Raw genomic sequence first — 23,563 nt, 5'->3', positions numbered from 1 at the left:
AGGCAGAACACTTCCCCGAGTCTTCTTTGTTCCTATACCCTCTGTATACCTCTCCACCCTAGCACCTGTCACTTTGTGTTGAAGTTACTTATGTAGGAAGCTGACATTTTGCTGTCATCCTTAGAGGCAAGGGCTATGCTTTATGAACTTTGTGCATCTGGTGCCTGGTGGGTGGTAGGTAGGCAACATTTGATTGATTGAATGAAATGTTGATTAGGTGCATACTCTAGCTGCAGATGGCACAGCCTCTGTATATGTGGGGTTCAATAATTTTGAAAGTTATGACGTAATAGTACAAAACATTTTCTTCAATATTAAACTTATAACTTTTTTTGTGATGAATAAACTGATTTATAACGCCATTATACAAGCATTGCTGTTGGCTTATTCTTTATCAGATGTTTTAAATCTCGGCTCAAACTTAGATTTTCTCACTTCTATACTGTGTCATCTTAGCATTTTTTTTTTAAGATTTATTTATTTATTTATACAAGCACTGGGTACAGTCAGAAGCGCGGGGGGGTGAGAGAATTCACCAGAGCCAGGAGCAGAGCAGGCAGAAGGACCAAAGTACACTGCTGAGGGGAGCAGCGGGTGGCAGGAGAGGTCTGCGCACCATGTGGGACCCTCCTCCTGTGGCCAGGGAGCAGCCGGGGATCGAACCAGTGCTGCAGAGGCTGTGGGCAGCTTTGCAAACCAGCGCTCAACCGCTGCGCCACCAGGGAGGCCTTCATCTTAGCATTTTTAATAAACAGTTGTTACTTTGTATTTATCACATTTTGTAATTCTTTCATAGTACCTGTATGTGTGTCTTTTATTTATTTATTTATTTATACAAGCCACTGGATACAGTCAGAAGCGTAGGAGGGTGAGAGAATTCACCAGAGACAGAGCTGGGAACAGAACAGGCAGACAGATGAAATACACTGCTGAGGGGAGCAGCGGGCATGGCAAGAGAGGTCTGCGCGCCATGTGGGACTCTTGCCCGGTGGCCGGGGATCGAACCGGTGCTGCAGAGGCTGCGGGCAGCTTCGCAGCCCAGCACTCAACCGCTGCACCACCAGGGGAGGCCCATGTGTGTCTTTTAAACTTCTCAGTTCCTCAAAAAACAAACCGTTGGATTTTTTAGAGCATGGGGAGCAACAAATTGACTCATAGACCTTAAAGAACCAAAACAAAAAATAAGCAAAGATAATTTATCTAATTCCTTAATTTTTTTCATGTGAAGAAATTGAGACTTTCCACAAAGGTCCTATTTTCAAATAGATATAAACTCCAATGCTGAGCCAAAAGGAATTAGGAAGCATGTTTTGCAAATGAGTCTCTGGGAAAGATACTTGAATGAAAATCAAGGTTATTTCTCAGTAATAATGTTAAACTTTCCCTCAGTATTTATAGTTAAATGCAGTGTGATTCTGAAATGTAGCCATGGAGAATATGTGTACTGTAAATATAAATAAGTCACACATATAGATATATATGTATAAATCTCTAGCTATATATACTCCCTAAATTTCCAAAGGCTAAAACATGTTTGTTATCTTAGCACTGTTTACTGTTTCTCTGCAGGACATATTAGATATGAGCAACTGAGTAAATGTTATTGTTTGGTAGGGAGGAATAATCCACAGATGTTCCAGTGGTTTGGTGGCTCCTTGGTCACTTGGATTGTAGAGGCCAGGGTAATTAATACAGGGTGCACTGTTTAATGCAGGGCGATTTCTCCAGTGCATTCAAAATTGTCAACAGTTTTCTACCTCCTTTGTATCAATTTACACTCCTTTATAAATAGAAGAACTTAGTTGAAAATAGTTCATCTCTAAATCCATGTTGTTTCCATTTCAGACTAATTAGATTCTCTATGCTTTCTGGATTTTCACTTTATGAAATTGTGCTGTCCAAGATAACTTCTGAGATGATATAAATGTTCTGAATTCTGCAATGTCCAGTGTGTTAGCTATTAACCACATGTGGCTTTTAAGCTCTTGAAATGAGACTGGGCAATTGAGGAACTAGATTTGTCATTTAAATTTATTTAAATTTAAGTTGTTAAATGGTTAGTGGCTGCTATATTGGACTGTGCAGCCCTGAAAGTTTGGAAGTGCTTCAGTTCTCATTTCTTTGTACTTTTAGCTGTGTGCTCACTCTCCCCACCGCCTATAGGGTCATTCTTTTTATTCTAGTTAGTCCTCCATCCTTCTACTCAACGCAATCTGTTAGAATTCCAGGCCCCGACCTAGGAGTGCCCTCTGCATTGGATCTGAGATCACAGAACTTGGAAGCTGTAAGAAAAGTTGAAAGCAAAATCCTAGGTGTCTAGCCCACTGGTTATTCATATTTTCTTTTCGATAACATAGTTTGTATAGAGGAAGTGAACTTTTTTAAAAGGTAAAAAATTCAAGTAAAATTTTTTTGGCTGCCAATATTGCAGCCCAAAATTAATTAAAACATTGAAACTATTTGAGATATGCTGAGATTGTTCTCTTTTGCAGCTATAGGGATATTTATATTCAAAATTGATCATACAGAATAACTATACTTAGTGTAAAAATGAGGATTAAAGTATAGATTTTCCAAATTTAGGTTTCATGCAAATTTCATTTTAGATCAATTACTAACATCTGTAAGAAGTGTTGCCAGGAATATTAGAAAATATTTCTGTTAAGTAAATGTTACTTTTACATGAATGTATTTTGTCTTCTGTGTTATCTAATATTTGATAAGATTGAAGGTGGTGTTTCTAGCTGCTCAGAAGAGAGCTAGGTTGATATCTAGTATTACTTATTATATAACACACTTATCAAATAAAATTTTTCATATGTTTTCTGCTAATATATCAAGAAATTCCTTAGGCGATAAGGACCTTGAGAATTTATGGATAGCTTGAAATTATTAGCAAAATACTATATTTATTGTATATGTGTTTATTAGGGCAAGGGAGCCATAATTTTATAGAATTCACAAATGGATCTAAGATCATCAAAGGCTAATAGTTACTTCTTAGATTGAGATATTCCCCATGACTTGTAACATCATACCCCCCCCCCCATTACTGGAATTGTGCCTTCAGGGAAAGTAAGCATTGGACAAATACTCTTGAAATGGAGTTAGAAGCCATTTCTTTCATAGGTGATGCACAGCCTTTCTGTTATCTAGGAGAAAGGAATCTATAATGACCTTTGTTTTGTCAATGCTTCCAGTGTTAGGTTTCCATTATCTATCTGGTAATGGTGATAGGGAACATTTGATCCCAGAGGAAATAGCTAAGGATTTGGGGGATCTGGAGAAGTTAATTTTCCAATTTTTCCCCACGTGGTTTCTGTTAAAGGTGATTCCACAGGAAACCTCAGCACCATCGTCCTACCTGACTCTCAGGCCATTGTCCCAGCTTTCACAGTCCTCATCTAGGGTGCTTAGTGACTCCATTACCCTTTTTTTCAGAAGGTAAGTCTGGACTATTTGATAATTTTATCTGTTATCCCTTATGCCCCCTACTAGGAAAGAGACAGAAGGTATAAGTCACTGAATTACAGTTTAATAAAATAATAAATTTCCCAGAGCATCAAGTAAATTCTGAAAAGTAAGAGTGGCATGCACTCTTTACTTGGTAAAGATGGCAAGAAGTTAGTGTTGGGGGAAGGAATGCAACTAGGGTTATCCTGCAAAATTCTATAAGACATTTTGGGGAAAAATAGAGAAATTATGGATAAAAAAGATTCACATAGTCATCCCACTATTTATCAGTGGTCTAGTCCTTTCTTTACTGTTGTGGGATACTTCAAGAGTTTTCTGAGTCATGCTGAGGTATAAAATGCCTATCATAGGTAGCATGATGTTATAAAATAAATCTGGTTTCACATGTGATTCATGGAAATGTGTTTTCAAAAGATCAAAATAGCAATGAAATAAATTACTATTCTATACTTAAATATGACAAACAAGAAAATAGGGCAGTGAGGATTGAGGATTGTTGTGCGTGGTCACACATATTTGTATCCCCTCAGTTGTATATCTGGGTCCCTGCTTCATTCCATAAAGTCTCTGTCAACTTGTCACTTGTATAACAGACACCTGCACACACCCAGACCAGAGGACTATTGATAGATCAGTTATCTTTTCCTGTGTAAGAATTTATCTCTCAAATTTAGCACCTTTAGAAACAAATAAAACCCAACAAGGTATTACCCTAACAGCTTTTGAATGAGTAGTTAAGGATCAGTTTAACTGTGTGGTTCTGGCTCATGGTCATTTTTGAGGCAGTAGCCAAGATTAGTCCTTTAAAGGCTTGAATGGAGCTGGAGGATCCACTTCCAAGATGTTCCCTCACACTTTTGGCACGTTGGGGCAGTGCAGTTTCTGCTGTTGTCTTGGAAGTCACTAAACGTAGTCTGCACTGAAGAGAGAGTTAGCAAGATCTGCCTCTTGAAAGTAGGGGTGCCACAGAGTTCGTGGACATACTATAAAACTACCAGTCTGGGCAGGTAGAGTCTCTCTCTCTTTTTTTTTTTTTGGTGGGACCCTCGCTGGCGGCAGGTTAATGAACTGGCGCTGCAGAGGCTGTGGGCAGCCTCACAGCCCAGCACTCAACCGCTGCGCCACCAGGGGAGCCCCCCAGGTAGCGTCTCTTTTTGGTGTTTTTCCATTTACTTGCTTTCTTAGGTCTTCTCCTGCGTCTGGCCTTCTCCAGACTTAGGTGCCATCCTGGAGGGATTATGTCATCCTTGAGGTTCTATGTTTTACGGGAAGGAATGTTGAGTTCTTCAGAGGCTTCTGAGTGCAATATCTACAAACCACATCTTTCTCTTGCTAATTTTGGTTGTTTCTTAAGCATGTTCTAAGTCACTCTCTCTGACTTTGTTCAGTCTCAGGACTCTTCAGGGATACTTGAGAGAGCGATGGAAAGTAGGGGGTGAAGAGAGTAATAGCCCGTCCTGCCATCTATGATGTCCTGCGGTCTGCATTTGTGTTAGTCAGACTCCAGAGAAACAGCGCCCAGGCAGAGCTGACACATAACATTAGTAATATCAATATGCTTGTCCTGAAGAATCCAGCTCTGACTTAGTAACAGGAAAAACCTGTGCATTGTTTCAAATTAGAATGAGCTACATTGTGAGTACACAGGTTTCCTCAGAAGTCACTATGTTGTATGAGGGAGCAGATACAGTCACCCACAAATTTTTGTACCCCTCCTATCAGGAGAGCTCATAACCCTCAGCCTTCAGTAGCTTAAAGCACACAGGTTCATTTCTTGCTCATGCCTAATTTCGGTTGGGGGTTTTCTAGGGGTGCTATTTGGTATTGCTCCCAGTAGGAGACAGGCTGACAGAGCAGCTCCATCTGAAGCAAGTGGCAGAAGAGAGCTCTGGAGGCTCTCACAACCACAATCAAATGCTTTAACCAGGACAAGACACTCATCCTTATCCCTTCAGTCACTGGTCAGACCGTGTCATGTGCCCTAACCAAACACAAAGGGGCAGAAAGTCAATACTATGTGCATAGAAGCAAGGGAGTCTGAGTAGTCTATGCAGCACTCATGGCCACCTTACCAGGTGCCAGCCACTCTGCTAGCCCCTGGATATTCACCAGGGACCAAAACAGACCCTCACCAATCCCTCCCTGAAGCGTGTGTTCTAATGGGGGAGGGACACAATAGACAACCCAGTGAAATATGCTGTGTGTTAAATAAAGGGTGCTATGGAGGGAAATAAAGCCAGAGGGTGAAAGAGTGAGTGAGTGTGTGTGTGTTTGGTGTGTGTGGAGGGGTAGGTGTTTCTATAGTCTGGCCGTATTTGGGGGAGGCAAGAATAGGTGGCCATGATGCCTTCTTTCAGTTTGAAAATGCTGTTACTCAGGTCTGCCTTGCTAATTTTTCGTTGTGGTAAACATGCAACCTGTGCTGGACCTTTTGTATGTTACCTTAACCATACCATACTCATAGGCTATTCACAGATTTCTTTCATCTAACTTTCGTCTTTTACCTTTGGCCTCTTTTCCTAGCTAGATGATGTCCATTGTTGATAGATACATTGTGGTTATGAGATATTGTGGGTACTTAAGGTTCTGAAATGAAATTCTTAAAAGGTTTTAGGTAGTTTCCTTCCCTCTCTTGAAGTCTTAATTTCTAATACCCTCATTGTCATTTTCTTGTATGTCATTTTTCTAGGTTTTAATTAGCTACAGTGAACATAAAAAAAGTTGACATTTAATTGTGATTTGTGTGAAGTCATATCTAAGTTTTCCTTAGAGTTGATTTTCTTACTTTTTCCTCTTTTCTTACTGATCATGGACATGAGGAGATGGCACACAGTGCCTTCCTTGAAGTGAAGTGAAGTATCATTCATGTCACATAAAATGTGAAATTATTTTATGATTCCAGATAGCCCTGCTATTAACACCTCCCTTCCCAAGCAAGGACACCCACCTGATTGCCATTATTTCTCTAGTTGTTCTTTATTTTTCCTTGACCTTTCTTCCACTCATGGTAGGAATTCTTGGAGAGAGAAAAATCCTGGGCAAAACTGATTGTTTACCTTAGTTAGAAAGAAATTGCATAGAGTGTAAGACTGATGAGGTCACGTTAAGCCCCTCTTCAGGGAACTTTTCACATAGCGAATACTCTTCTTGCTTTACATGTGTGGAGGCAAACTTATTTTAGTGTTCTTTTCATTCCCTCTCAAAGGTGCATCTCTTAACTCCTTAGGGTTCTTCTAATAATACCCTCAAGCATAAGTAGACATTTATTCATGCAGCACATCTACAAAGTGTTGATTTGTCAGGCCTTTTGCTAAATTTTGGGAGGTACAGATAAGAGATTAGGATTCACAGCAGGCAGCTGAAATATTAGCCAGTGATGGATTATATTTTCCCGTGTAAATGCTAAAATAGTGGAATCAGCAGAGCTTTTTTTGTAATTTATCTTCCTCTGAAGAGGGATAGTTCTTATCTATTACTCTTGCTATTTTTCCTTTTTGTTTTCATAGGTTGCACTTATTGGGGTGTACTCTTTGCTCTCTACTAAGTGTTGTTTTGGAAATTTCTTATGAATGACCTCTAGGTTTCTTAATAGTAGTATATATTGAGGGCTGCACTGGGGAATTGATCCACATACCTGTCTTGGAAATGCTTGGGTTATTGAGATGGTGGTAAGTCAACAAAAAGTCCTACCTGCCTGAGAGCTCCGCTACCTCCGGAAAGAATGAAGGGTAGATGGCTGCTTTAGAACTAGTCAGTTTTGCTCAGGACAGCATCTTAATACATGTAAGCAAAACATCAAAGTGGATATAAATTCTTAAAGGGGCATCAGAGAACAGGGTATGAAGTAGGAAAGAATAGGAAGTTGCTGTATTTCTCGTCTGCGTATTTTGGCTAATGGTTGATTTTGAGGAACACTGCAGTAGTACATGTTGTCGCTTAAATTTATGTCTTTTCTGCTATGGAGACTCCTCAAGCAGCTCCCAATTCTTGGAATGCAGAAATCCACATGGAAGATGTCATAATTTTCTGTTTCGATATGCTCACTAAGCATGATCTTCCCGAAGTCAATTGTGCTTCCACCAGTGCCTGGAACATAGAAGGCCTCCTGTAAATATTAGTTTCATTTATATTTTCGTCTTCTGCAAGCTGTCTCCCTCCATGAGTGAGTCTTGTATAGCTTGGTGACTTCTTAGGATTTTCTTAAGATGCTAATGGTAGGGATGGAGGAAGGAGAGAAGTTCAGTGAGAATATGGTCAAATGCTGGAGAGTGGAAAAGGAAGGCAGTCCTTCTTTGAAGCCTCTTCCACCTGTCTAAGTGCCTGCAACTTGGGCTGGCTCCAGCAGTCGCATCAATCTGTTGGTCTGTAGCTGGGTGGCAGTGCTGGTGCTGCCCACACCAAGATAGGATGGGAAATAATAGAGGAAGAGCATGGCTCTGACAGCTTGCCATGTGTGCCAGTCTTTATTGATCACTAGCTTTGATTCCTTGGGCAAGTCACATATTCTCTCTAAGTCTCAGTTTTCTTATGATTCTGTACCTAGCCAGGGGAGGAACCAGTGAACTGAGACCATGGGGTAAGGAGACCTTGCCTACCACCTTACCTGTTTTTTTCAGACATGTTGGACTCTCACTTCAATGCCCTAAGAACTTGCCCCTCCCTTGACCTGGAAGCCTTTTCCCCTGCTCAGCTTACACTCTACCTTCCTTTAAGACTCTGTACAGAGGGCCCCCTTACAGAGATTTTCTAGCCATCCACATAATAGAGGGGCCCTCCTTCCCTGTCCCATATCTTGTTGCTTCACAGAGCTTATCACTACATGACGAAAGGCACTTTGCTTTACTCCTGCTCACTCCACAGTGGCCAGACAATGCTTGGCAAATAGATAATAAGTGAATTTATTCAAGAAATTAGGTTTTCTGAATTTTCTGAATCAGGATTTCTGAATTTATTCAGAAATCATCTACCCACTTATTTGGTAGATGACAAGATTGTAACTATTTTAGGCTTTGCAGTCTCAGTGGCCACTACTCAACTCTGTTCTTGTTGGCAGAGTGGACAGTATATAAAAGAAGTACATGTCTGTGGGCCAATAAAACTTTATTTGCTGGGGACTGTTGTTTGCTGATCCCTGGAATATCATTTAGCCATGAAGGTCAGGGGTGGACTTGGAGCTGAGTGGGAATGGGACGTTTGAGGAATCAAAGGACTGGAACCATTAAAGGAATAAGTGGAATTGGAAGACAAAGAAAATCCCTAGCCTGGTCAAGAGCCAGCCTGGATTCTGTGATGACGCACTTGGATAGGGAGACTTGTGCTTCACCAGCCAGATCGTCCAGTGAGCATGACCTTGTAGATGGGAGCTATGCTGTCATGAACTGTTTTTTGTTAGTCTTTATAATCTTTATATAAACACTATATAATTAAACATATTAATATTTTATATAAATACTAACATGGCAGAGTAATTCATAGTTTAAAATCCCCATCTAAGGAGAAAAAATCTAATTGATGTCGATCTGTAGGTTCAGATGCCCTAGATTTATTGAAAGGAAAACTGTATCACAGAGTGGAGTGCTCTGCTCTCAGGCAGGTTAGTCTTGAAACTTGCAACATTATGTATCTCTAGATTCCACCCTTTAGAACCACACCTATTTGGTGCAGAGCCCTTGCTTCCACCAGTGAGCTGCAGGCCAGAACGGGAGATTAAGGACCTGCGGTGTGGTAAATGGAGAAGCATCAGATGCTGACTATAAAGTTGCTTTTCTGGGTCACCTGCCTGAGTCATAAGCTGATCAGCATGTCCATGCTTCTTGAGGTGAGGCTGGTGGTCATCTTCCTGGCCAGGTGGCCCTGGGGTATATTGATTAGTTTTGTCTTTTTTCTTTAGGTGGAAGGCAAACTTAATAGCTCCTTCTTATGGGTTCAAGTTAGGCACAATTTTAATAAATGTTCTAGAATTGCTGTTTAATGACATGAAAACAGAGAAAAACTCAGTAAAATGTGCTGCTTCAGCTCTCTGTCAGTCTTATTTATGCAGCTCTACTTAATTTTTAGGAACTGCTTTGTGAAATCAAAGTATTCTTGACAGTGGGTTGCCTTCTGTCTATTTTTATTACATGGTGGATTCTGGTGGATACTTTTAAGCTGTAGAAACCTGTAGCCAAAGGCAAATGTTTTTCCTTATCTGACTTTGTTTATTTACCATAAATGTCTTGATTGGTGCTTTGTTTTTGTAATGTGGAGATGATTTTTTACTTTTTCCCTGGCAAGTCAGGGGGTCTTTGCAAGGGCCTCCTGTTTGGAGCAGGATGTTTTCAGGAAAAGTACATAAGCACATGGTTAGGTGGCATCAGTAATGGTTGGTTAGCCAGTCAGGCTTCCAGAAGAGAGTGTAATCAGTAATCAGAGGCTCATGGTGACTAAGTTACTCCCTTGCTCATGACCCAAGTGAATGGTCGCATTTAAAAAAAAAGTTAAGAGCTTTCCCTGGGGGCCTAGCGGTTGAGCGCCAGGCTGCGAAGCTGCCTGCAGCCTCTGCAGCGCCAGTTCGATCCCTGGCCAGCCGGCGAGGGTCCCACATGGCGTGCAGACCTCTCCTGCCGCCCGCTGCTCCCCTCAGCAGTGTACTTCGTCATTCTGCCTGTTTTGTTCCCCACTCTGGCTCTGGTGAATTCTCTCACCCTCCTGCGCTTCTGACTGTACCCAGTGCTTGTATAAATAAATCAATCAATCAATCTTTAAAAATAAATAAATAAAAAAAAGTTAAGGGGAATGAATTCATTTTGCTGTAGAATCTATCTCCTTTCTCTTTTTCTTCTGTCCCTTTCATTACATTTTCTACCTCCTCCTTCTTCTGCTTGTATGTCTGTGTTATTTTTTCCTTCCTCTGTTTCTCTAGTTCAGTTTCCTGAGGTGGGGAGGCAAGTTAGCTCTGGCGTGGCTCTGGGGACCGGGTGGCCAGGTGGTGGATATTGACTTAGAATTCAGTTCCAGGGTGGTGTGAACTGGACAAGGGAAGCTGGACATCATCACCATCATCAGTCTACTAAAAATGGAGCGACCACATGACCCGGCAATTCCACTCATAGGGATCTACCCAAAGGACACAAAAACATTGATTCAAAAGAGCACCTGTACACCTATGTTTGTTGCAGTCTATTTACAATAGGTAAAACCTGGAAACAACCCAAATGCCCAAAAATAGATGACTGGATCAAGAAGATGTGGCATATATACACAATGGAATATTATTCAGCAATCAAAAAAGATAAACTCATGCCATTCACAGCAACGTGGATGGAACTAGAAGAAGTTATGCTTAGTGAAATAAGCCAGAAGGAAAAAGAAAAATATCGGATGGTCTCACTTATAGCAGGAATATAGGGGAACCTAATAAGACATCAGTTAAAAAAATAATAACAGTACAAAACACAACAAAGCAAAAACGAACAATTATAAATCAGAGACATCCTGCAGGGGAGGAGGAGGGCAAGGGAGCAGAGGTATGTGGGGAGGAGCACAGGGGACTGAGGTGATGGTGCCTGGGTGCATTGGTGAAGGAAACTCTATGGGGACTCCACCTGAGGAGATGGGGGGAAGCAAATATTGTTTGAAAATGAACAATGATGTAAAAAATTAAAAAAAAAATTAAAGAGAAGAGGGCCTCCCTGGTGGCACAGCGGTTGAGTGCTGTGTTGCGGAGCTGCCAGCAGCCTCTGCAGTGCCGGTTCGATCCCTGGCTGCCGGCTGAGGGTCCCACATGGCGTGCAGACCCCTCCTGCCGCCCGCTGCTCCCCTCAGCAGTGTACTTTGTCAGTCTGCCTCTGCTGCTCTCCCCTCTGGTTCTAGTGAATTCTCTCACCCTCTCGCGCTTCTGACTGTACCCAGTGCTTGTATAAATAAATTCTTCAAAAAATAAAAAAATAAAAAATAAAAAAGAGAAGAAAAAAAAAAGAACATAGATCCACTAAGAAAAAAAAAATAAAGTTTCAAAGCAGGCCCTAAGTCCCGAGTGTGGCTTTAGGCAGAGGCAGGGCTCACCTGTGGCCGATCACTGGGCATTGCAGCATTGTGCTTATGGTTCGCAGCAGGATGCCTTTCCGAGGTAAGAGTCAGTCAGTGAAAGACTGGGCAGAGACCATCCCCAGACCTTGTGTTCTAGACACACAAGCCAGGGAGAAGAGTAATGGAGAAGTAGAGACTCAGCCCAGAGAGGAAGGGCTGATGTCTGGGCAGGAACTGGGTCAGTTAGAAACCCAGGAGTGAGATGGATTTGGTGCTGAGCTAAGGAGCTACTGACTTAAGGTCTTGCCGTTTATTTATATTATAGGATACATAATATTTTACTTAACACATGATAATTATTATTTTTTCTGAAAGAGATCAGTCTTATTTATGATTGGACATGACCAGAGTGGAAGGATGGGAGGCGTGGGGACTCAGAGCCCAGCTGGGCATTCATTCTCCTGACACCTTTTCCGCAATTACTTTCTCTTACTTTCCCTCCCCCTCTCCTCCTCTTCTTCCCTCGGTCCTTTTCTTCTCTCTCTCCTCCATTCTCTGCACATTCTCTTTAGGAAATAAAGCTGATAAAATTAGTTTGTAGGTTCCTGCCCCACCCTCCATCCTTGGAATCTTCCTTTTATTTATTTATTTATTTTCATAAGACCTGTATGCCTTTAATATTTTTTTTCTTTCAAGTAAGCCCATAGAATACAGTGATCATTTTGAAAAAGTTTCAAAGACAATTGGAAACAGTCAAAGACATGCACAATCCCTGCACAAAACAGAATGAATAATATACAAATAAAAAGATGCAAAAATCAAATGAAGATGCAAATCATAGGTTATGTAAATCACTGAGGTGAGCTGAATACAAATTCTGTACCTGATGTGTTTCCCAGTCCATATTTCTAAGGACAGTAGCACACAATGCCCCTGGGAATTATTATTTTTTATATTAATTTTTAATTTTTTTACATCATTGTTCATTTTTAAACAATATTTGCTTCCCCCCACCCCCTCAGGTGTAGTCCCCATAGAGTGTCCTTCACCAATGCACCCGTGCACCATCACCACAGTCCCCTGTGCTCCTCCCTCCCTCCCTCTGATCCCTCCCTCTCCCTCCTCCTCCCCTGCAGGATGTCTCTGATTTATAATTGTTCATTTTTGCTCTGTTGTGTTTTGTACTGTTATTATTTTTTACACTGTTGTCTTATTGGAATCTTCCTTTTATTTCTCTTACTATTTGCCAATTTTTTGGTGATTTTTTTTCCCATCTCTCTCAGTTATTTCCATTTTAACCAGGTGAGGCCTTCCGACTACTGAGAACTTGTGACTCTTGATTCTGAGGAATGCTTTTCTTGGGAATGTTTATTTTGTCTTAGGTCAAGTTTAGTTTGCTACTTGTGATCCATGGCAGACTTACTGTTTTTCCTCTTAATGTTAAATCATGAAATGAATATTAATTTATATGCTTTTCTATTTAAAGAACTTAAACACTATCTTACAAGAAGAGAGTATTTTGAAGTTTTTCTCAGGAACTTGTATAAAGTTTATTTTTGGCTTTGCTGGTTGTTATTGAACAGAAATTCCGGCTCTTGGTTATTTTCTTCTGTAGTCCTGATAAAATGAGTTGGGCTGGGAAGGGGTAGAGAATAAACTTTTGAGTTTCTTTCTTTGAGGAGCTTTATGTTGATTGGTTAACTTAATTTACAAGAAACCTGAGAGTATATAGTTGTGCTTATTTTATCAAAAAGATTATAATTTGTCCCCTCTATATGGCTAATAAGTGGCTGAATGTGATTTTTTTTTTTAGATTTATTATTTATTTATTTATTTATTTATACAAGCACTGGGTACAGTCAGAAGCACGGGAGGGTGAGAGAATTCACCAGAGCCAGAGCGGGGAGCAGAGCAGACAGAAGGACCGAAGTACACTGCTGAGGGGAGCAGCGGGCGGCAGGAGAGGTCTGCGCGCCATGTGGGACCCTCCTCCTGTGGCCGGGGAGCAGCCGGGGATCGAACCGGCGCTGTAGAGGGGCTGCGGGCAGCTTCGCAACCCAGCGCTCAACCGCTGCGCCACCGGGGAGGCCCTGAATGTGATCTTGATGGTGGCTTCCCCATTCACTGTTGTTTGGTTCCTGGGGATACAGGGTGTGATGCTCTAAGATCATACCATCTTGGATATGTGACTCCGAGAACTTCTGGCCCATGGCGGGACAATTGGTGCCTAAAGAATAATCCTTTAGGTCCTGGTCCTGCTGTGTGGTGCCAGCAGTGGGAGAAACTGCTCTGTCCCTCTTACACCTCAGGACATGGTGCTCCAAGGAAAATGAGCAGGTGTTTGCACCCCACTCTGTTGTCCTACCTGGACTGACTTCTAGGTACCTAAGAAGACCACACTTTAGGAATATTGTGCAAGTCATTTCCCTCCTATACGTCAGATATTTATAATGGCATTGCTCAGCCAACAAGGTAAGGAAAATAAATGAATTAGGTGCTGGACCTTAACTGTGCTTGACTACAATTCCTCCTACCTAACTCTGACCCTATGTTTACCTTATTGCTTTGTTTTTGTGTGGGGTGTGCATGTGTGTGTGTGTGTCTGTATCTGTGTAGAAGTACCCCAAGGAAAAGAATTATGTTGGCTCTGTTCTCTGTCTTTAGTCTTTAGCACAATGTCTAGTGCATAGTATATGCTTGGTTATAAACTTTTTAAAACAAAGCTGGGTTGGTAGAGCATGCATGAATAAAAGAACCACACAAGTTCATTTTAATAGCATGGTGATACCAGTGGATTGCAGGAATTAAGGGAGCAAGGTGTGATAGGCAGATTTGACAATGCGGGTTCTGGTCTGGATTCATCTTCCAGCTGTTTTTGTAAACCTGGGCTGTAGATTTGTCTGGGCCTCAGTCTTCCAAAAAGCTGGAAACTGGCTATAGATGAATTTTAGATCCTTACCACTAATAATATTTCATGGTTCTGTAGTTCAGACTTAGGGATTTCAAACACAGATAGAAGCCATTGAAACTGCTGTGTAGGCTGTCAGTAAGGGTGGAACTGGACCATTCAGGTTGCCTGAGACCAGCATCTCTGGGGAGTCTTTCCAGATTGGATTTGGTTGAGGAAACTGAAGTTAACTGCATGGGGTCCTGTGCTTCACCACTGTGTGCCTCACATAGGAGACACTTTGAAACAGTGGAAAGACTGTGTGGAGTTTGGAGTTAGGAATTGTGGTTTGATTCCTATTGTATCAGTGGAGCTGTTCACTTTGAAGGTGTTCGTCTTTCTGAATCTGTTTCCTCACTTGTCAGGTAGGACTAATAATACAGTACCTACCTGGAGGTCTGGTCTTGCTGCCAGAGGGGGACGCCGGTAGGTACTATCAACCTTTATGGAGATATGGAGTCACTGATTTTAACCAAAAGCACATGACTAGAGAGGAACATGGCCTCATCCCACTTTGTTGACCATGGTAGACTCCAGCTATGTAGGTGGTGGGGACATGATGTTACCAGGGGAATTTAATGACTTTAGATCAATAAACAACCTCAGGCATAGATCAGATCCCTGAATAAAGGTCAGGGAGACATCTAGAATATTGAAGTGATAGGAAACAGGGGATACATATGCAAAGTCAAATCAGTGTGTTCCCTGAGCTATCCCGACTGTCATTGTTCCTAAATTAAACTTGGAAAAGTGCAATGTTTTTAAAAACTGTAATGTTTTAAAAATTATATTAGCTCTATTTTTTTTTATCTGTAGGCTATTGGATTTATGACTTAATGTACACATTACAGAAATAGTTAAACTTGTGGTGCTCTGGCCCTGTGATTGTGAGAGCACTGTGTTGCTGATGGAGTGTGTGTCTGTGTGTGTGTGTGCGCATATGCAGAGATGTTCATAAGCAAAAGAATTGGCTTTCTTGAAGTTGAATTGACAGACAAAAGTGAGATAGTGATATCAAAGTGCTAATTTACATATTTCTCTGGGAAAGAAAGAAAGATAATCAATTCTCTTAAGAGATGAAACTAAGTGGTGCTGCTCTGTTTAGGTGGATGCCAGTGTAGTTTGATCTAACAATGTGTTTTATGATGTTTCTGAAACATTTTTATATTGCTCATTGAAGTTTGTGGTTCAAAGAATTAATTACAAAACTGAAGATGGAAAGTGATATTGGTATCTAGTACATCTTCCAGTTTAAATGCATTCTATTGATGTATTATTTTTCAAAATGTGGATATTCATCGAGAAAGTGAATTGCAATAAACAGCTAAATAGGTTGAGTAAATTAATGTGGCTCAGGAAATTATATGCTTAACAAATCTTGTTGACATGAATAGTTTTTGCTAAGATTATATCTATCATTTCCCTCTGCCCTCCTTCTTGTTCTCATATGGTTTTAAGATGAGTTATAATGATAAATAGTTCCACAAGATGAATAAGCTAAAAATAGGTGAAGATAGAAAAAAAAAAAGCAAATGTACAAAAGCTTCTTAACACGAGTGTTGTTGGGATGTCCAGGGTCAAGTAAACTGGTAGATTTGGTGTATAATGAAGCCTCATATCCTGTTTCACGGATGCCCGTGGTGGAAGGGACAGGGAGCTTTGTGGGATCACTTCTATGAGGATATTAGTCCCATTTTTGAGGACAAAGCCCTTGTAGCCTCATCACTCCCAAAGATCCCACCTATAGATACTATCACATTGGTTGCCAGGGTTCCATACGTGAATGTGGGCAGGGGACTCTAACATTCATTCTGTAGCAAATGGTAAGGTGAAACTGAGAGTGAGTGAGCGCAGCAACTAGCTCCATGACGTCTTGATGGAGACAGGACATGGTACACTTGCTGGTAATGTACTGCATGCCTCTGCCCTGTGGTTTATAGTGGCTGAATTGCAGAAACATGCTTAATGTTACATGTGATTCCCAGGATAAAGACAGCCCATGACCAAGAAGAAGAATAACTACTTCTAGTGCAGAGAACTGGCAGCATTTTCTCCAGGTTGCTATCCCCCCAAATAGAATGAAGCTCCTGGCAGACAGGGATTTATGTCTGTTTTGTCTACAGTAGTGCCCAGAGCAAACCAGGCATAAAGCTGCTTGCTAAGTATTTTTATGGTAAGATGAGTTTTGACAAGGAAGATATAGTTTAATATAGGTCCTCTTATATAATACCATGCCAGGATTTATAGGTCTGTTTCTAAGTGTCCTTCAATGGAAGCATGCACTTTGGGTGGCATAATCCAGAATGAATGCCAGCAAAATCAATTAAACATACCTCAGTACAACGTGGTCCAGGATCATAGTAGCTCTCTGTGTTCCTGTGATTGACTCAATCTATAGTTCGTTTTTAGGATGTTGGGAGAGGGCAGGTTTCATATTCTTTGAGCCAGTGCTGAGATTATTAAATTCTTGTCTTTGAGTAGTGTAGTAGAGATGAGAATGACTGAGAGGTGCCACTTGGAAGGACCAGGTAAATAAGGAACCATATGTTTTAATCAGTCAGCCGATTAGAAGGGTAGGGGAAATGAATGAGCTACAGTAGCAGTGATCAACAATGTTGTTGGTTGTGCCAAACACTAACAACAACAATGCTTATATGTGCCAAACACTGAGTCAAGCCATTTCCATTCATCATTCCTCGCTGTCTTCACCCCCTCTGAGGTCTGGAGAGAGGATTTAATAGCCTTGCCCAAGATATAGTATGGAGATTCTGTCCCTGACAGTTCACAACTGGACTAGGCTCCACATCTCTGCACTTCATCACATTCACTGAAAACCCCATAGCAGTGGGTAACAAAGCCTCAGGCATTTGTGCTGTAGAGTAGGGCACAAGAGTTACAACCTGAAATTATGTTCAAGCAATTCAAACCAAGTTCTTATTTTAACCATAGAGAAAAAAACAAACAAACATGGTCCAGTAAAACAGCAATCAGTTTAATGTCCTTGGAAACTATTTATTGTCCACCTACTACATTCTACATACCCCTTCAGTGTTTTACATACTTGAATTGTTTTAATATTCACAACAACCTCTGGAGATAAAGGTAGGGTCGTTACTTCCTTTTTGTGCATGAGAAAAGATGCGTGGAGTTAAATAGTATTGGTGTTCCTCACACTGTGGAATTAATGTGAATTCAAATTTGAATGTCCTTAACTGTAGAACAGTAAGTACTCTGAGATTTTAAAATGCTTTCAGGCTTTGGTTTACAGTAAATAAAATCCAATTTTGGAGTAAAGTCATTTCATGTTGCCAGTTTGATTCCTTTATGGATGGAGGTGATAGAACAGTTAAGATTATAAGCATAGTCTATGCAGTTTTATAGTCCTTCATATATTTTCATATCTCTGGTTTCATAGAATATTTAATATCAAGAAACAGAATAACTGAACATTGTGGTCATAGTCAGTGTGTTACTCATCTGTCTTCCTCATTTTTTAGCATAAAGAAGATTTTACTGGTGAGCCCCCATTATTATGCGGATGACATTGGTGATCCCTTTGAACTAATGAACTTTGGCCTTAGGGCACATGCATTCTGAATGGGTTTTTAAAATGTATGTGGTGCATCTTGGGAATGAATGAGGAATTACAGAAAAGAGGGTTGTGGGTAGGAAGGAGCTGGGATTGACAGACAAAAGTGAATTCCTAGTTAAGATATAGTTAAAAGGTTGAATAATTCATTATTTAGGAATCACCTTCAGAGGTAACAGTGTTCAAAAATTAGCATATGTTTTGTGTATAGGAAAATTTCTTTGAAAAGTTGTAGTTTGCTCTAACCCAAAGGTCTTTTTTTTTAAAATATATTAACAGATGAGGTTTTCGATTTTGTCAAAATATTAGAGATTCACTGTAGCATTTTCACCTTGGATAATTGTTTTTCTCCCCAACAGTGAAAAACCTTCATTGCTTGTGTTTTTTATGTTTTGTTATTCTTACGTTTTCAGGCACCAGAGATTTACAGATCTTTTATTCTTTCAACAAATATTTACAGGGAACCTTTTGTGTCAAGCAGTGGTCAAATAGAACAGTGGACAGAATAGACTAATACATAATTTCATGTAACTTGCATTCTGGCAGAGGACAATAAACAAATATAAACGTTCTAACATGTCATGTAGGAGAGATGCTATGAAGGAAAAGAGAAAAGGGAATAAAGGGTGGGGGGCATGGTGCTGGTTTATATGGGACAGTTGAGACCTCCCAAAAGAGTGACATTTGACTAGAACCCTGGAGCCTGGTAGCTGATTTTGAGGGAAGTGTCTGGGACAGGAGGAATGTGAAATACAAAGGTTCTGGGTGGGAATATGATGGGACCTCTGAGGTCTGGAGTGAATGGAGTAGTAGCTGGGATCTGAGAGGTGGTGAAGCCTTGAAGACATTGCCAAGATTTTGGGTTTTCTTCTGAGTCAAGGGAGGATTCCAGCAGAGGACTTGGAGCCTCTGCACTTTCACTGGCTGTGCACTTTCACTGGCTGTGGGGCTGTGGGGAAGTAATGAGATCCATTGGGAGGCCTTTGTAAGAGCGATCCAAATGGCAGGGACAAGAGTGGGAACAGCAGAAAAGATGGAGTGATTGGTTTCTGGATATTTTTGAGGATTGAGTTAGGGTATTTCCTGTTTGGATGTAGAGTAAGAAGGGAAGTTCAGAATAACTAAGGTTTATGATATGAGAAGCTAGAAAAAAGGAGTTTTTGTATACGAAACAAACATCTTTCTCCTTATGTCCCTATGATCCTTGTTAATATTAGAAACTATACATTAGAGCACTCATATTGTGTGGGCATGTGTATGTCTAGAGAGGAAGCTAGAGAAAATTGTCAGTTTAAGAAGGCTGCAAATATTTGTTGAAAGTTATAATATGCCTTTTTTGAAAGACAGGGATGATAGTAGTACTAGTGTCTGAAACCACAGAAGAAACCCACAGTTGGTGTTTGGAGATGGCTGAGGCACAAAATGCAACACAGTCCAACCTTGTAAATGATTTGCGTTTACATTATGTACTTTTAGTTCTTCATTGATGGCAGAAGCCACGGTGTCATCATGGTGGATTCTTTTGCCTTTCTCAGCCTGTTAAGTTGAAAAACAGTGAACAATGGATGGAGGTGATAAATGTAGAAAATAAAGATGTAGAATTCTGGTGATTATCGCTTTTACATATTGATAATTTTAGAAATCCCTCTTGATCTGCATCAGACTTAATGTAGCTATTTATCTTTTGTTTTCTAAGATGCCTGTTTACATGTTTCCTGTGATAAGCTGTGCTCAACAGTACGAGCACTTGCATAAGTGATATGTTAGGTCCCTAAATATATCTGACTTCTAAAATGCAGATATACTTTTAAACTTTATTGGGTGTCTTGAGACTATTGGGGGTTAAGAAAACACCATAGGAAGTTTTGAGCTAATCTAATTCTCCATGGATCAGTATTTGCTACTGGTAAATGAAATAAGGACATGTTTCCAGAGAATGTGTTTCCATCCAGGATATTTTGTCATTAGCAGTGTGTTAGGTATATCTGTGGTGAGGGAGTAGGGTCTGGTTCTCAAGGGGTTACTGACTTAGTGAGGAAAATGAGAAGTATTTGAAGCAAGTGTGACAAGCCCAGGCTTAGATGCCCTTGAACATCAGCGAAAGCTGAAAGACAATTTCAGTCTTTAGTTGAGCTCCATGTAGTATGAAGATTTTGGGAGTTTGGAAAAGTTGGAAAATATTAAACTGAATAATTTAAAGGGCAATGTCCTCAGTGATATGTTTGATGTCTAACATAAACGCTAGGGTTTGATGAAATGTTTTTAAAGCAATCATGAGTATTTGATACAGGACAAAAAAAATGAAAAATAAATCGCAGGGCTGCAGTGGACCATTTTGAGAAGCTTTGACTAATGTAAAAAGAAAAGTAGAGTCACTGACAACACAGCAAATTTGGAAAAATGATTATTTAGAGAGAGCCCTGTTGGGAGTTTGATTTGATGTGAAGAAGAAAGTGGGATCCTGGAACAATACACTATGCTTATAGGTTTTTGTTTTTTGTTTTTTTTTTTTTTTTTTTTTTTTTTGCTTATATGGTGTTTGAAACATTCGCAGCCCTCATATTCACTGCCTCCATATTCCCAGATTTAAAATAATGCTCTCGGAGTTGTGATTCTGATTAAATTCTGATGTATGGACTAATTGCTTTTGCCTAGATATGTGATGAAATAGATTTTTTTTCTTTGTTTTCCTGTACTTCTTCCTTGATTTCTTCCTCTTTCTTCTACATTTGTTTCATATGTTTTATTGGCTTTGTTGGAACTATGTAAGGAAATCACATAATTCCTATTTAGGAATTATCTCCTTTCCTCTGCTTATGTTTCCACCCTCTGTTAATTTGTGATATAACAATCTTCCCTAGAGTAATTAATTGTAATTCTGAAAGCTGAACAATTTAACTTTAGGTGAAAAATAAGTGGCGAAAGTTGATGAACCTTCACAATAAATATTTGTGTTTTATGCAGCTGCCACTAGTAATTAAGAGAAAATAACTAAGTAGAATGGACCCTAACTCGCTTGATTGCTCTGAGGGCTTGATGGATTTTCAGGACTGGACTCTGTTAGGGAGCATTTTGCTGAATGTCTGTGGCACATTGCCACCTTGTGGCTGCATGCTTTCCTTTTCATGGGAAAGAACACATTTTTAATGTTAAAATTGCATGATACAATCTTACTTTCTTCTAGTACATATACTTAATCTTGATAACAAAAGAGTTCAAATACCTTATAAGAATACATAGAATATCGGGTGCGAGAATCAGAGAGAATGTCCTTGTTTTTAGATGAGGCATGCAGAGGTGTTGAGGGGCTGCAAATCCATAATGTCTGCAGTTAGCTCTGGAGAGAGAGGAGAGAATGAAAACAAGTAGGCAAAAGGTTAACAATCGACTGTTGGCAAAGGAAATGTGGGTGCTTGTTGTACCATGCTTACAACTTTTCTCTGCAACTTTCTTTTGAAATTTAAAAAAAAAAGGCAGAAAAAAAATAATTAAGGACGTAAAATGGAGCTAAGGAGACAAAAATAATCTCTACATTGTGTAGAGATCTGGCTACATTTGGACCACTAACAGGGTCCTACATTTTTGTAATAGGTTTGCTAGTGTTTCGGGTTCTCTTATTACACTTCGTTGTCCTTAGGGTTAGGGACAACATGTCTGCAACTAGGCAGTAGTTCTTCCTTGGAGGCCCTCCTAAGTAGGGCACTGAAGTAATGAAAAGCAGTCTCAACAAATACTGCCAATAGGTAGGACTTTTTGATTGAAAGAGCTGTTTCTTTTACAAGTACAATCTGGAATCCCTTTTCCCTACTGATCTGGCTTAATCTTGAAGTAGATGCACTGCTAGTTTTTTGAGGGCTTCTCACTAAATACTAAGTGGCAATGAAATACAGTAAAATACTGACTGGGAATGAATTTGAGATGATACTTATTGACAAGTGCTTGCAATCCAGCTGTTCCTTGTTACTAATGAATACAGTGCAGCTTGGGAGGGAGTTGACAGTCTTCTAATAGCCCAGTGGATGGGGTCTGTTCCATTTGAACTAGCTTGGGAGGAGATGCTCATAGGTAGGCAGGGTCAGATTTCTTTTTATGCCTTGGTTTTGAATATATTGCCATGCACATGCAAGGCAAATGAGTGATTTTTTGTCCCTGAATTTGTTCAACTATGAATATATTCATGATAATTGTAATCTAAAATATAAGCAGATGACTATTTTTCTACCCAGATAAGCAAAACAAAGCAAACCTCAATGAGGCATCCCTGCAAATGTCTGGCTCTGAGTAGTGCTACCCTGATCTTCTCTGTTTTCAAATGTGTGCAAAGTTGACTATTTTCTGTGGCAGTTGGAACTTTCATGAATATCTTTTGTACTTCTTTTTAGTTCTTGGTAAAACTATCTGGATATATAGTTAGCACAGGACTATTTACATCTTTAATAACTATGCACAATTATGTGCATACACGCTTGCGGGTGAAGATCTGGCCCTATTCAGATCTGAAAGATTTTCTTGTAAAAGCAGGGCAGCTCTTGAAATTAGTGTTGTGACACCCTGGATTCTTCCGTAGAAAGCTGTCTGTTGAAGTGGTTCTGGTTTGTCTGATTCTTGAGACAGCTTTCCTTTAAAAGAGCTATACAGTGATACAGGGATGTATTGATTTCCATTAAGGACAGTGGCACTTAGATTTTTTCCTCTTTCCTATGTATGTGTATGAGCACCAAAAGTGTGAATTTTCGTTGGTTGGACAACTGAAAAAATTCTCTATTCTCTCTAGAGCAGTATGCTTCAGTTTTCAGGGGACTCATGATTCACAGAAAGAGGCACAAGTTACTTGGTAACTCAGGAGACGCATGTGCGCGTGCACACACACGTAAATTAGTCAGACAATTCATTAAATAACACTTTCCTTCCCTCACTGGACTCATCACTTCTATTGTATTCCCTTAAAAAAATACTGGTCACAATCTACTAAATTTGATTTCTGGACTCGTTAATGTGTTGCAATTTACAGATGGAAAAACACTCTTATTGAGATTTTGTGGCAAGACAGATTGTCAGATGAAATTCTGAACTCTCCAAGCTAACTACATTTACACAGGATTGGGTGAGAGGGTGTCTAGAAAAGAAAGGAAACCAAGAAAGTGTGACAGGTTGGTCTCTGGTTCTGACTGTGTTGAGAGTGTCTCAGCAGTGATACCACTGTCCTCCTCTGCAGCTTGACCACATATTGTCGCCTCCACCCATGCCGTTTCGGAAGTGCAGCAACCCAGATGTGGCTTCTGGCCTTGGTAAGTCACTGAAGTTTAAAAGGCAGCTGAGCGGTGAGGATGGACGGCAGCTGCGACGGGGGAGCCTGGGAGGAGCACTGACTGGTGAGTTGGGGTGCCTTTATGCAGCAGAGGGTCCTGAACAACCATGGAGTTCCATGGGAGAAAATAAGCCCCCTTAAGCATGGGCCTGCCCCTGCTGCAGACCACTTGTTATATCTAATTCTATCTGGAGAATAAATTGAGGGTTTTATTACTGAAGTATAATTTACATTCTAG

The 23,563-nt window shown here is 40.3% G+C and overlaps 1 protein-coding gene across 1 annotated transcript in view; it reads left to right on the top strand.

Annotated features, from left to right (window-relative positions):
• Positions 1 to 23,563, top strand: part of MAST4 (microtubule associated serine/threonine kinase family member 4) — a gene marked incomplete at both ends in the record, with an annotated part of 550,061 nt that overhangs the window by 135,939 nt on the left and 390,559 nt on the right. Inside the window, 1 exon segment of the mRNA XM_084233151.1 lies at positions 23,233 to 23,389. Within this exon segment, the coding sequence (XP_084089277.1) occupies positions 23,233 to 23,389 (157 nt within the window).

This window comes from Talpa europaea (assembly GCF_964194135.1).
Source record: "Talpa europaea genome assembly, chromosome: 5".
NCBI classification, from domain to species: Eukaryota; Metazoa; Chordata; class Mammalia; order Eulipotyphla; family Talpidae; genus Talpa; species Talpa europaea.
Note: the sequence above shows the minus strand (reverse complement) of the source record. Positions and strands in the feature narration are given on the sequence as shown.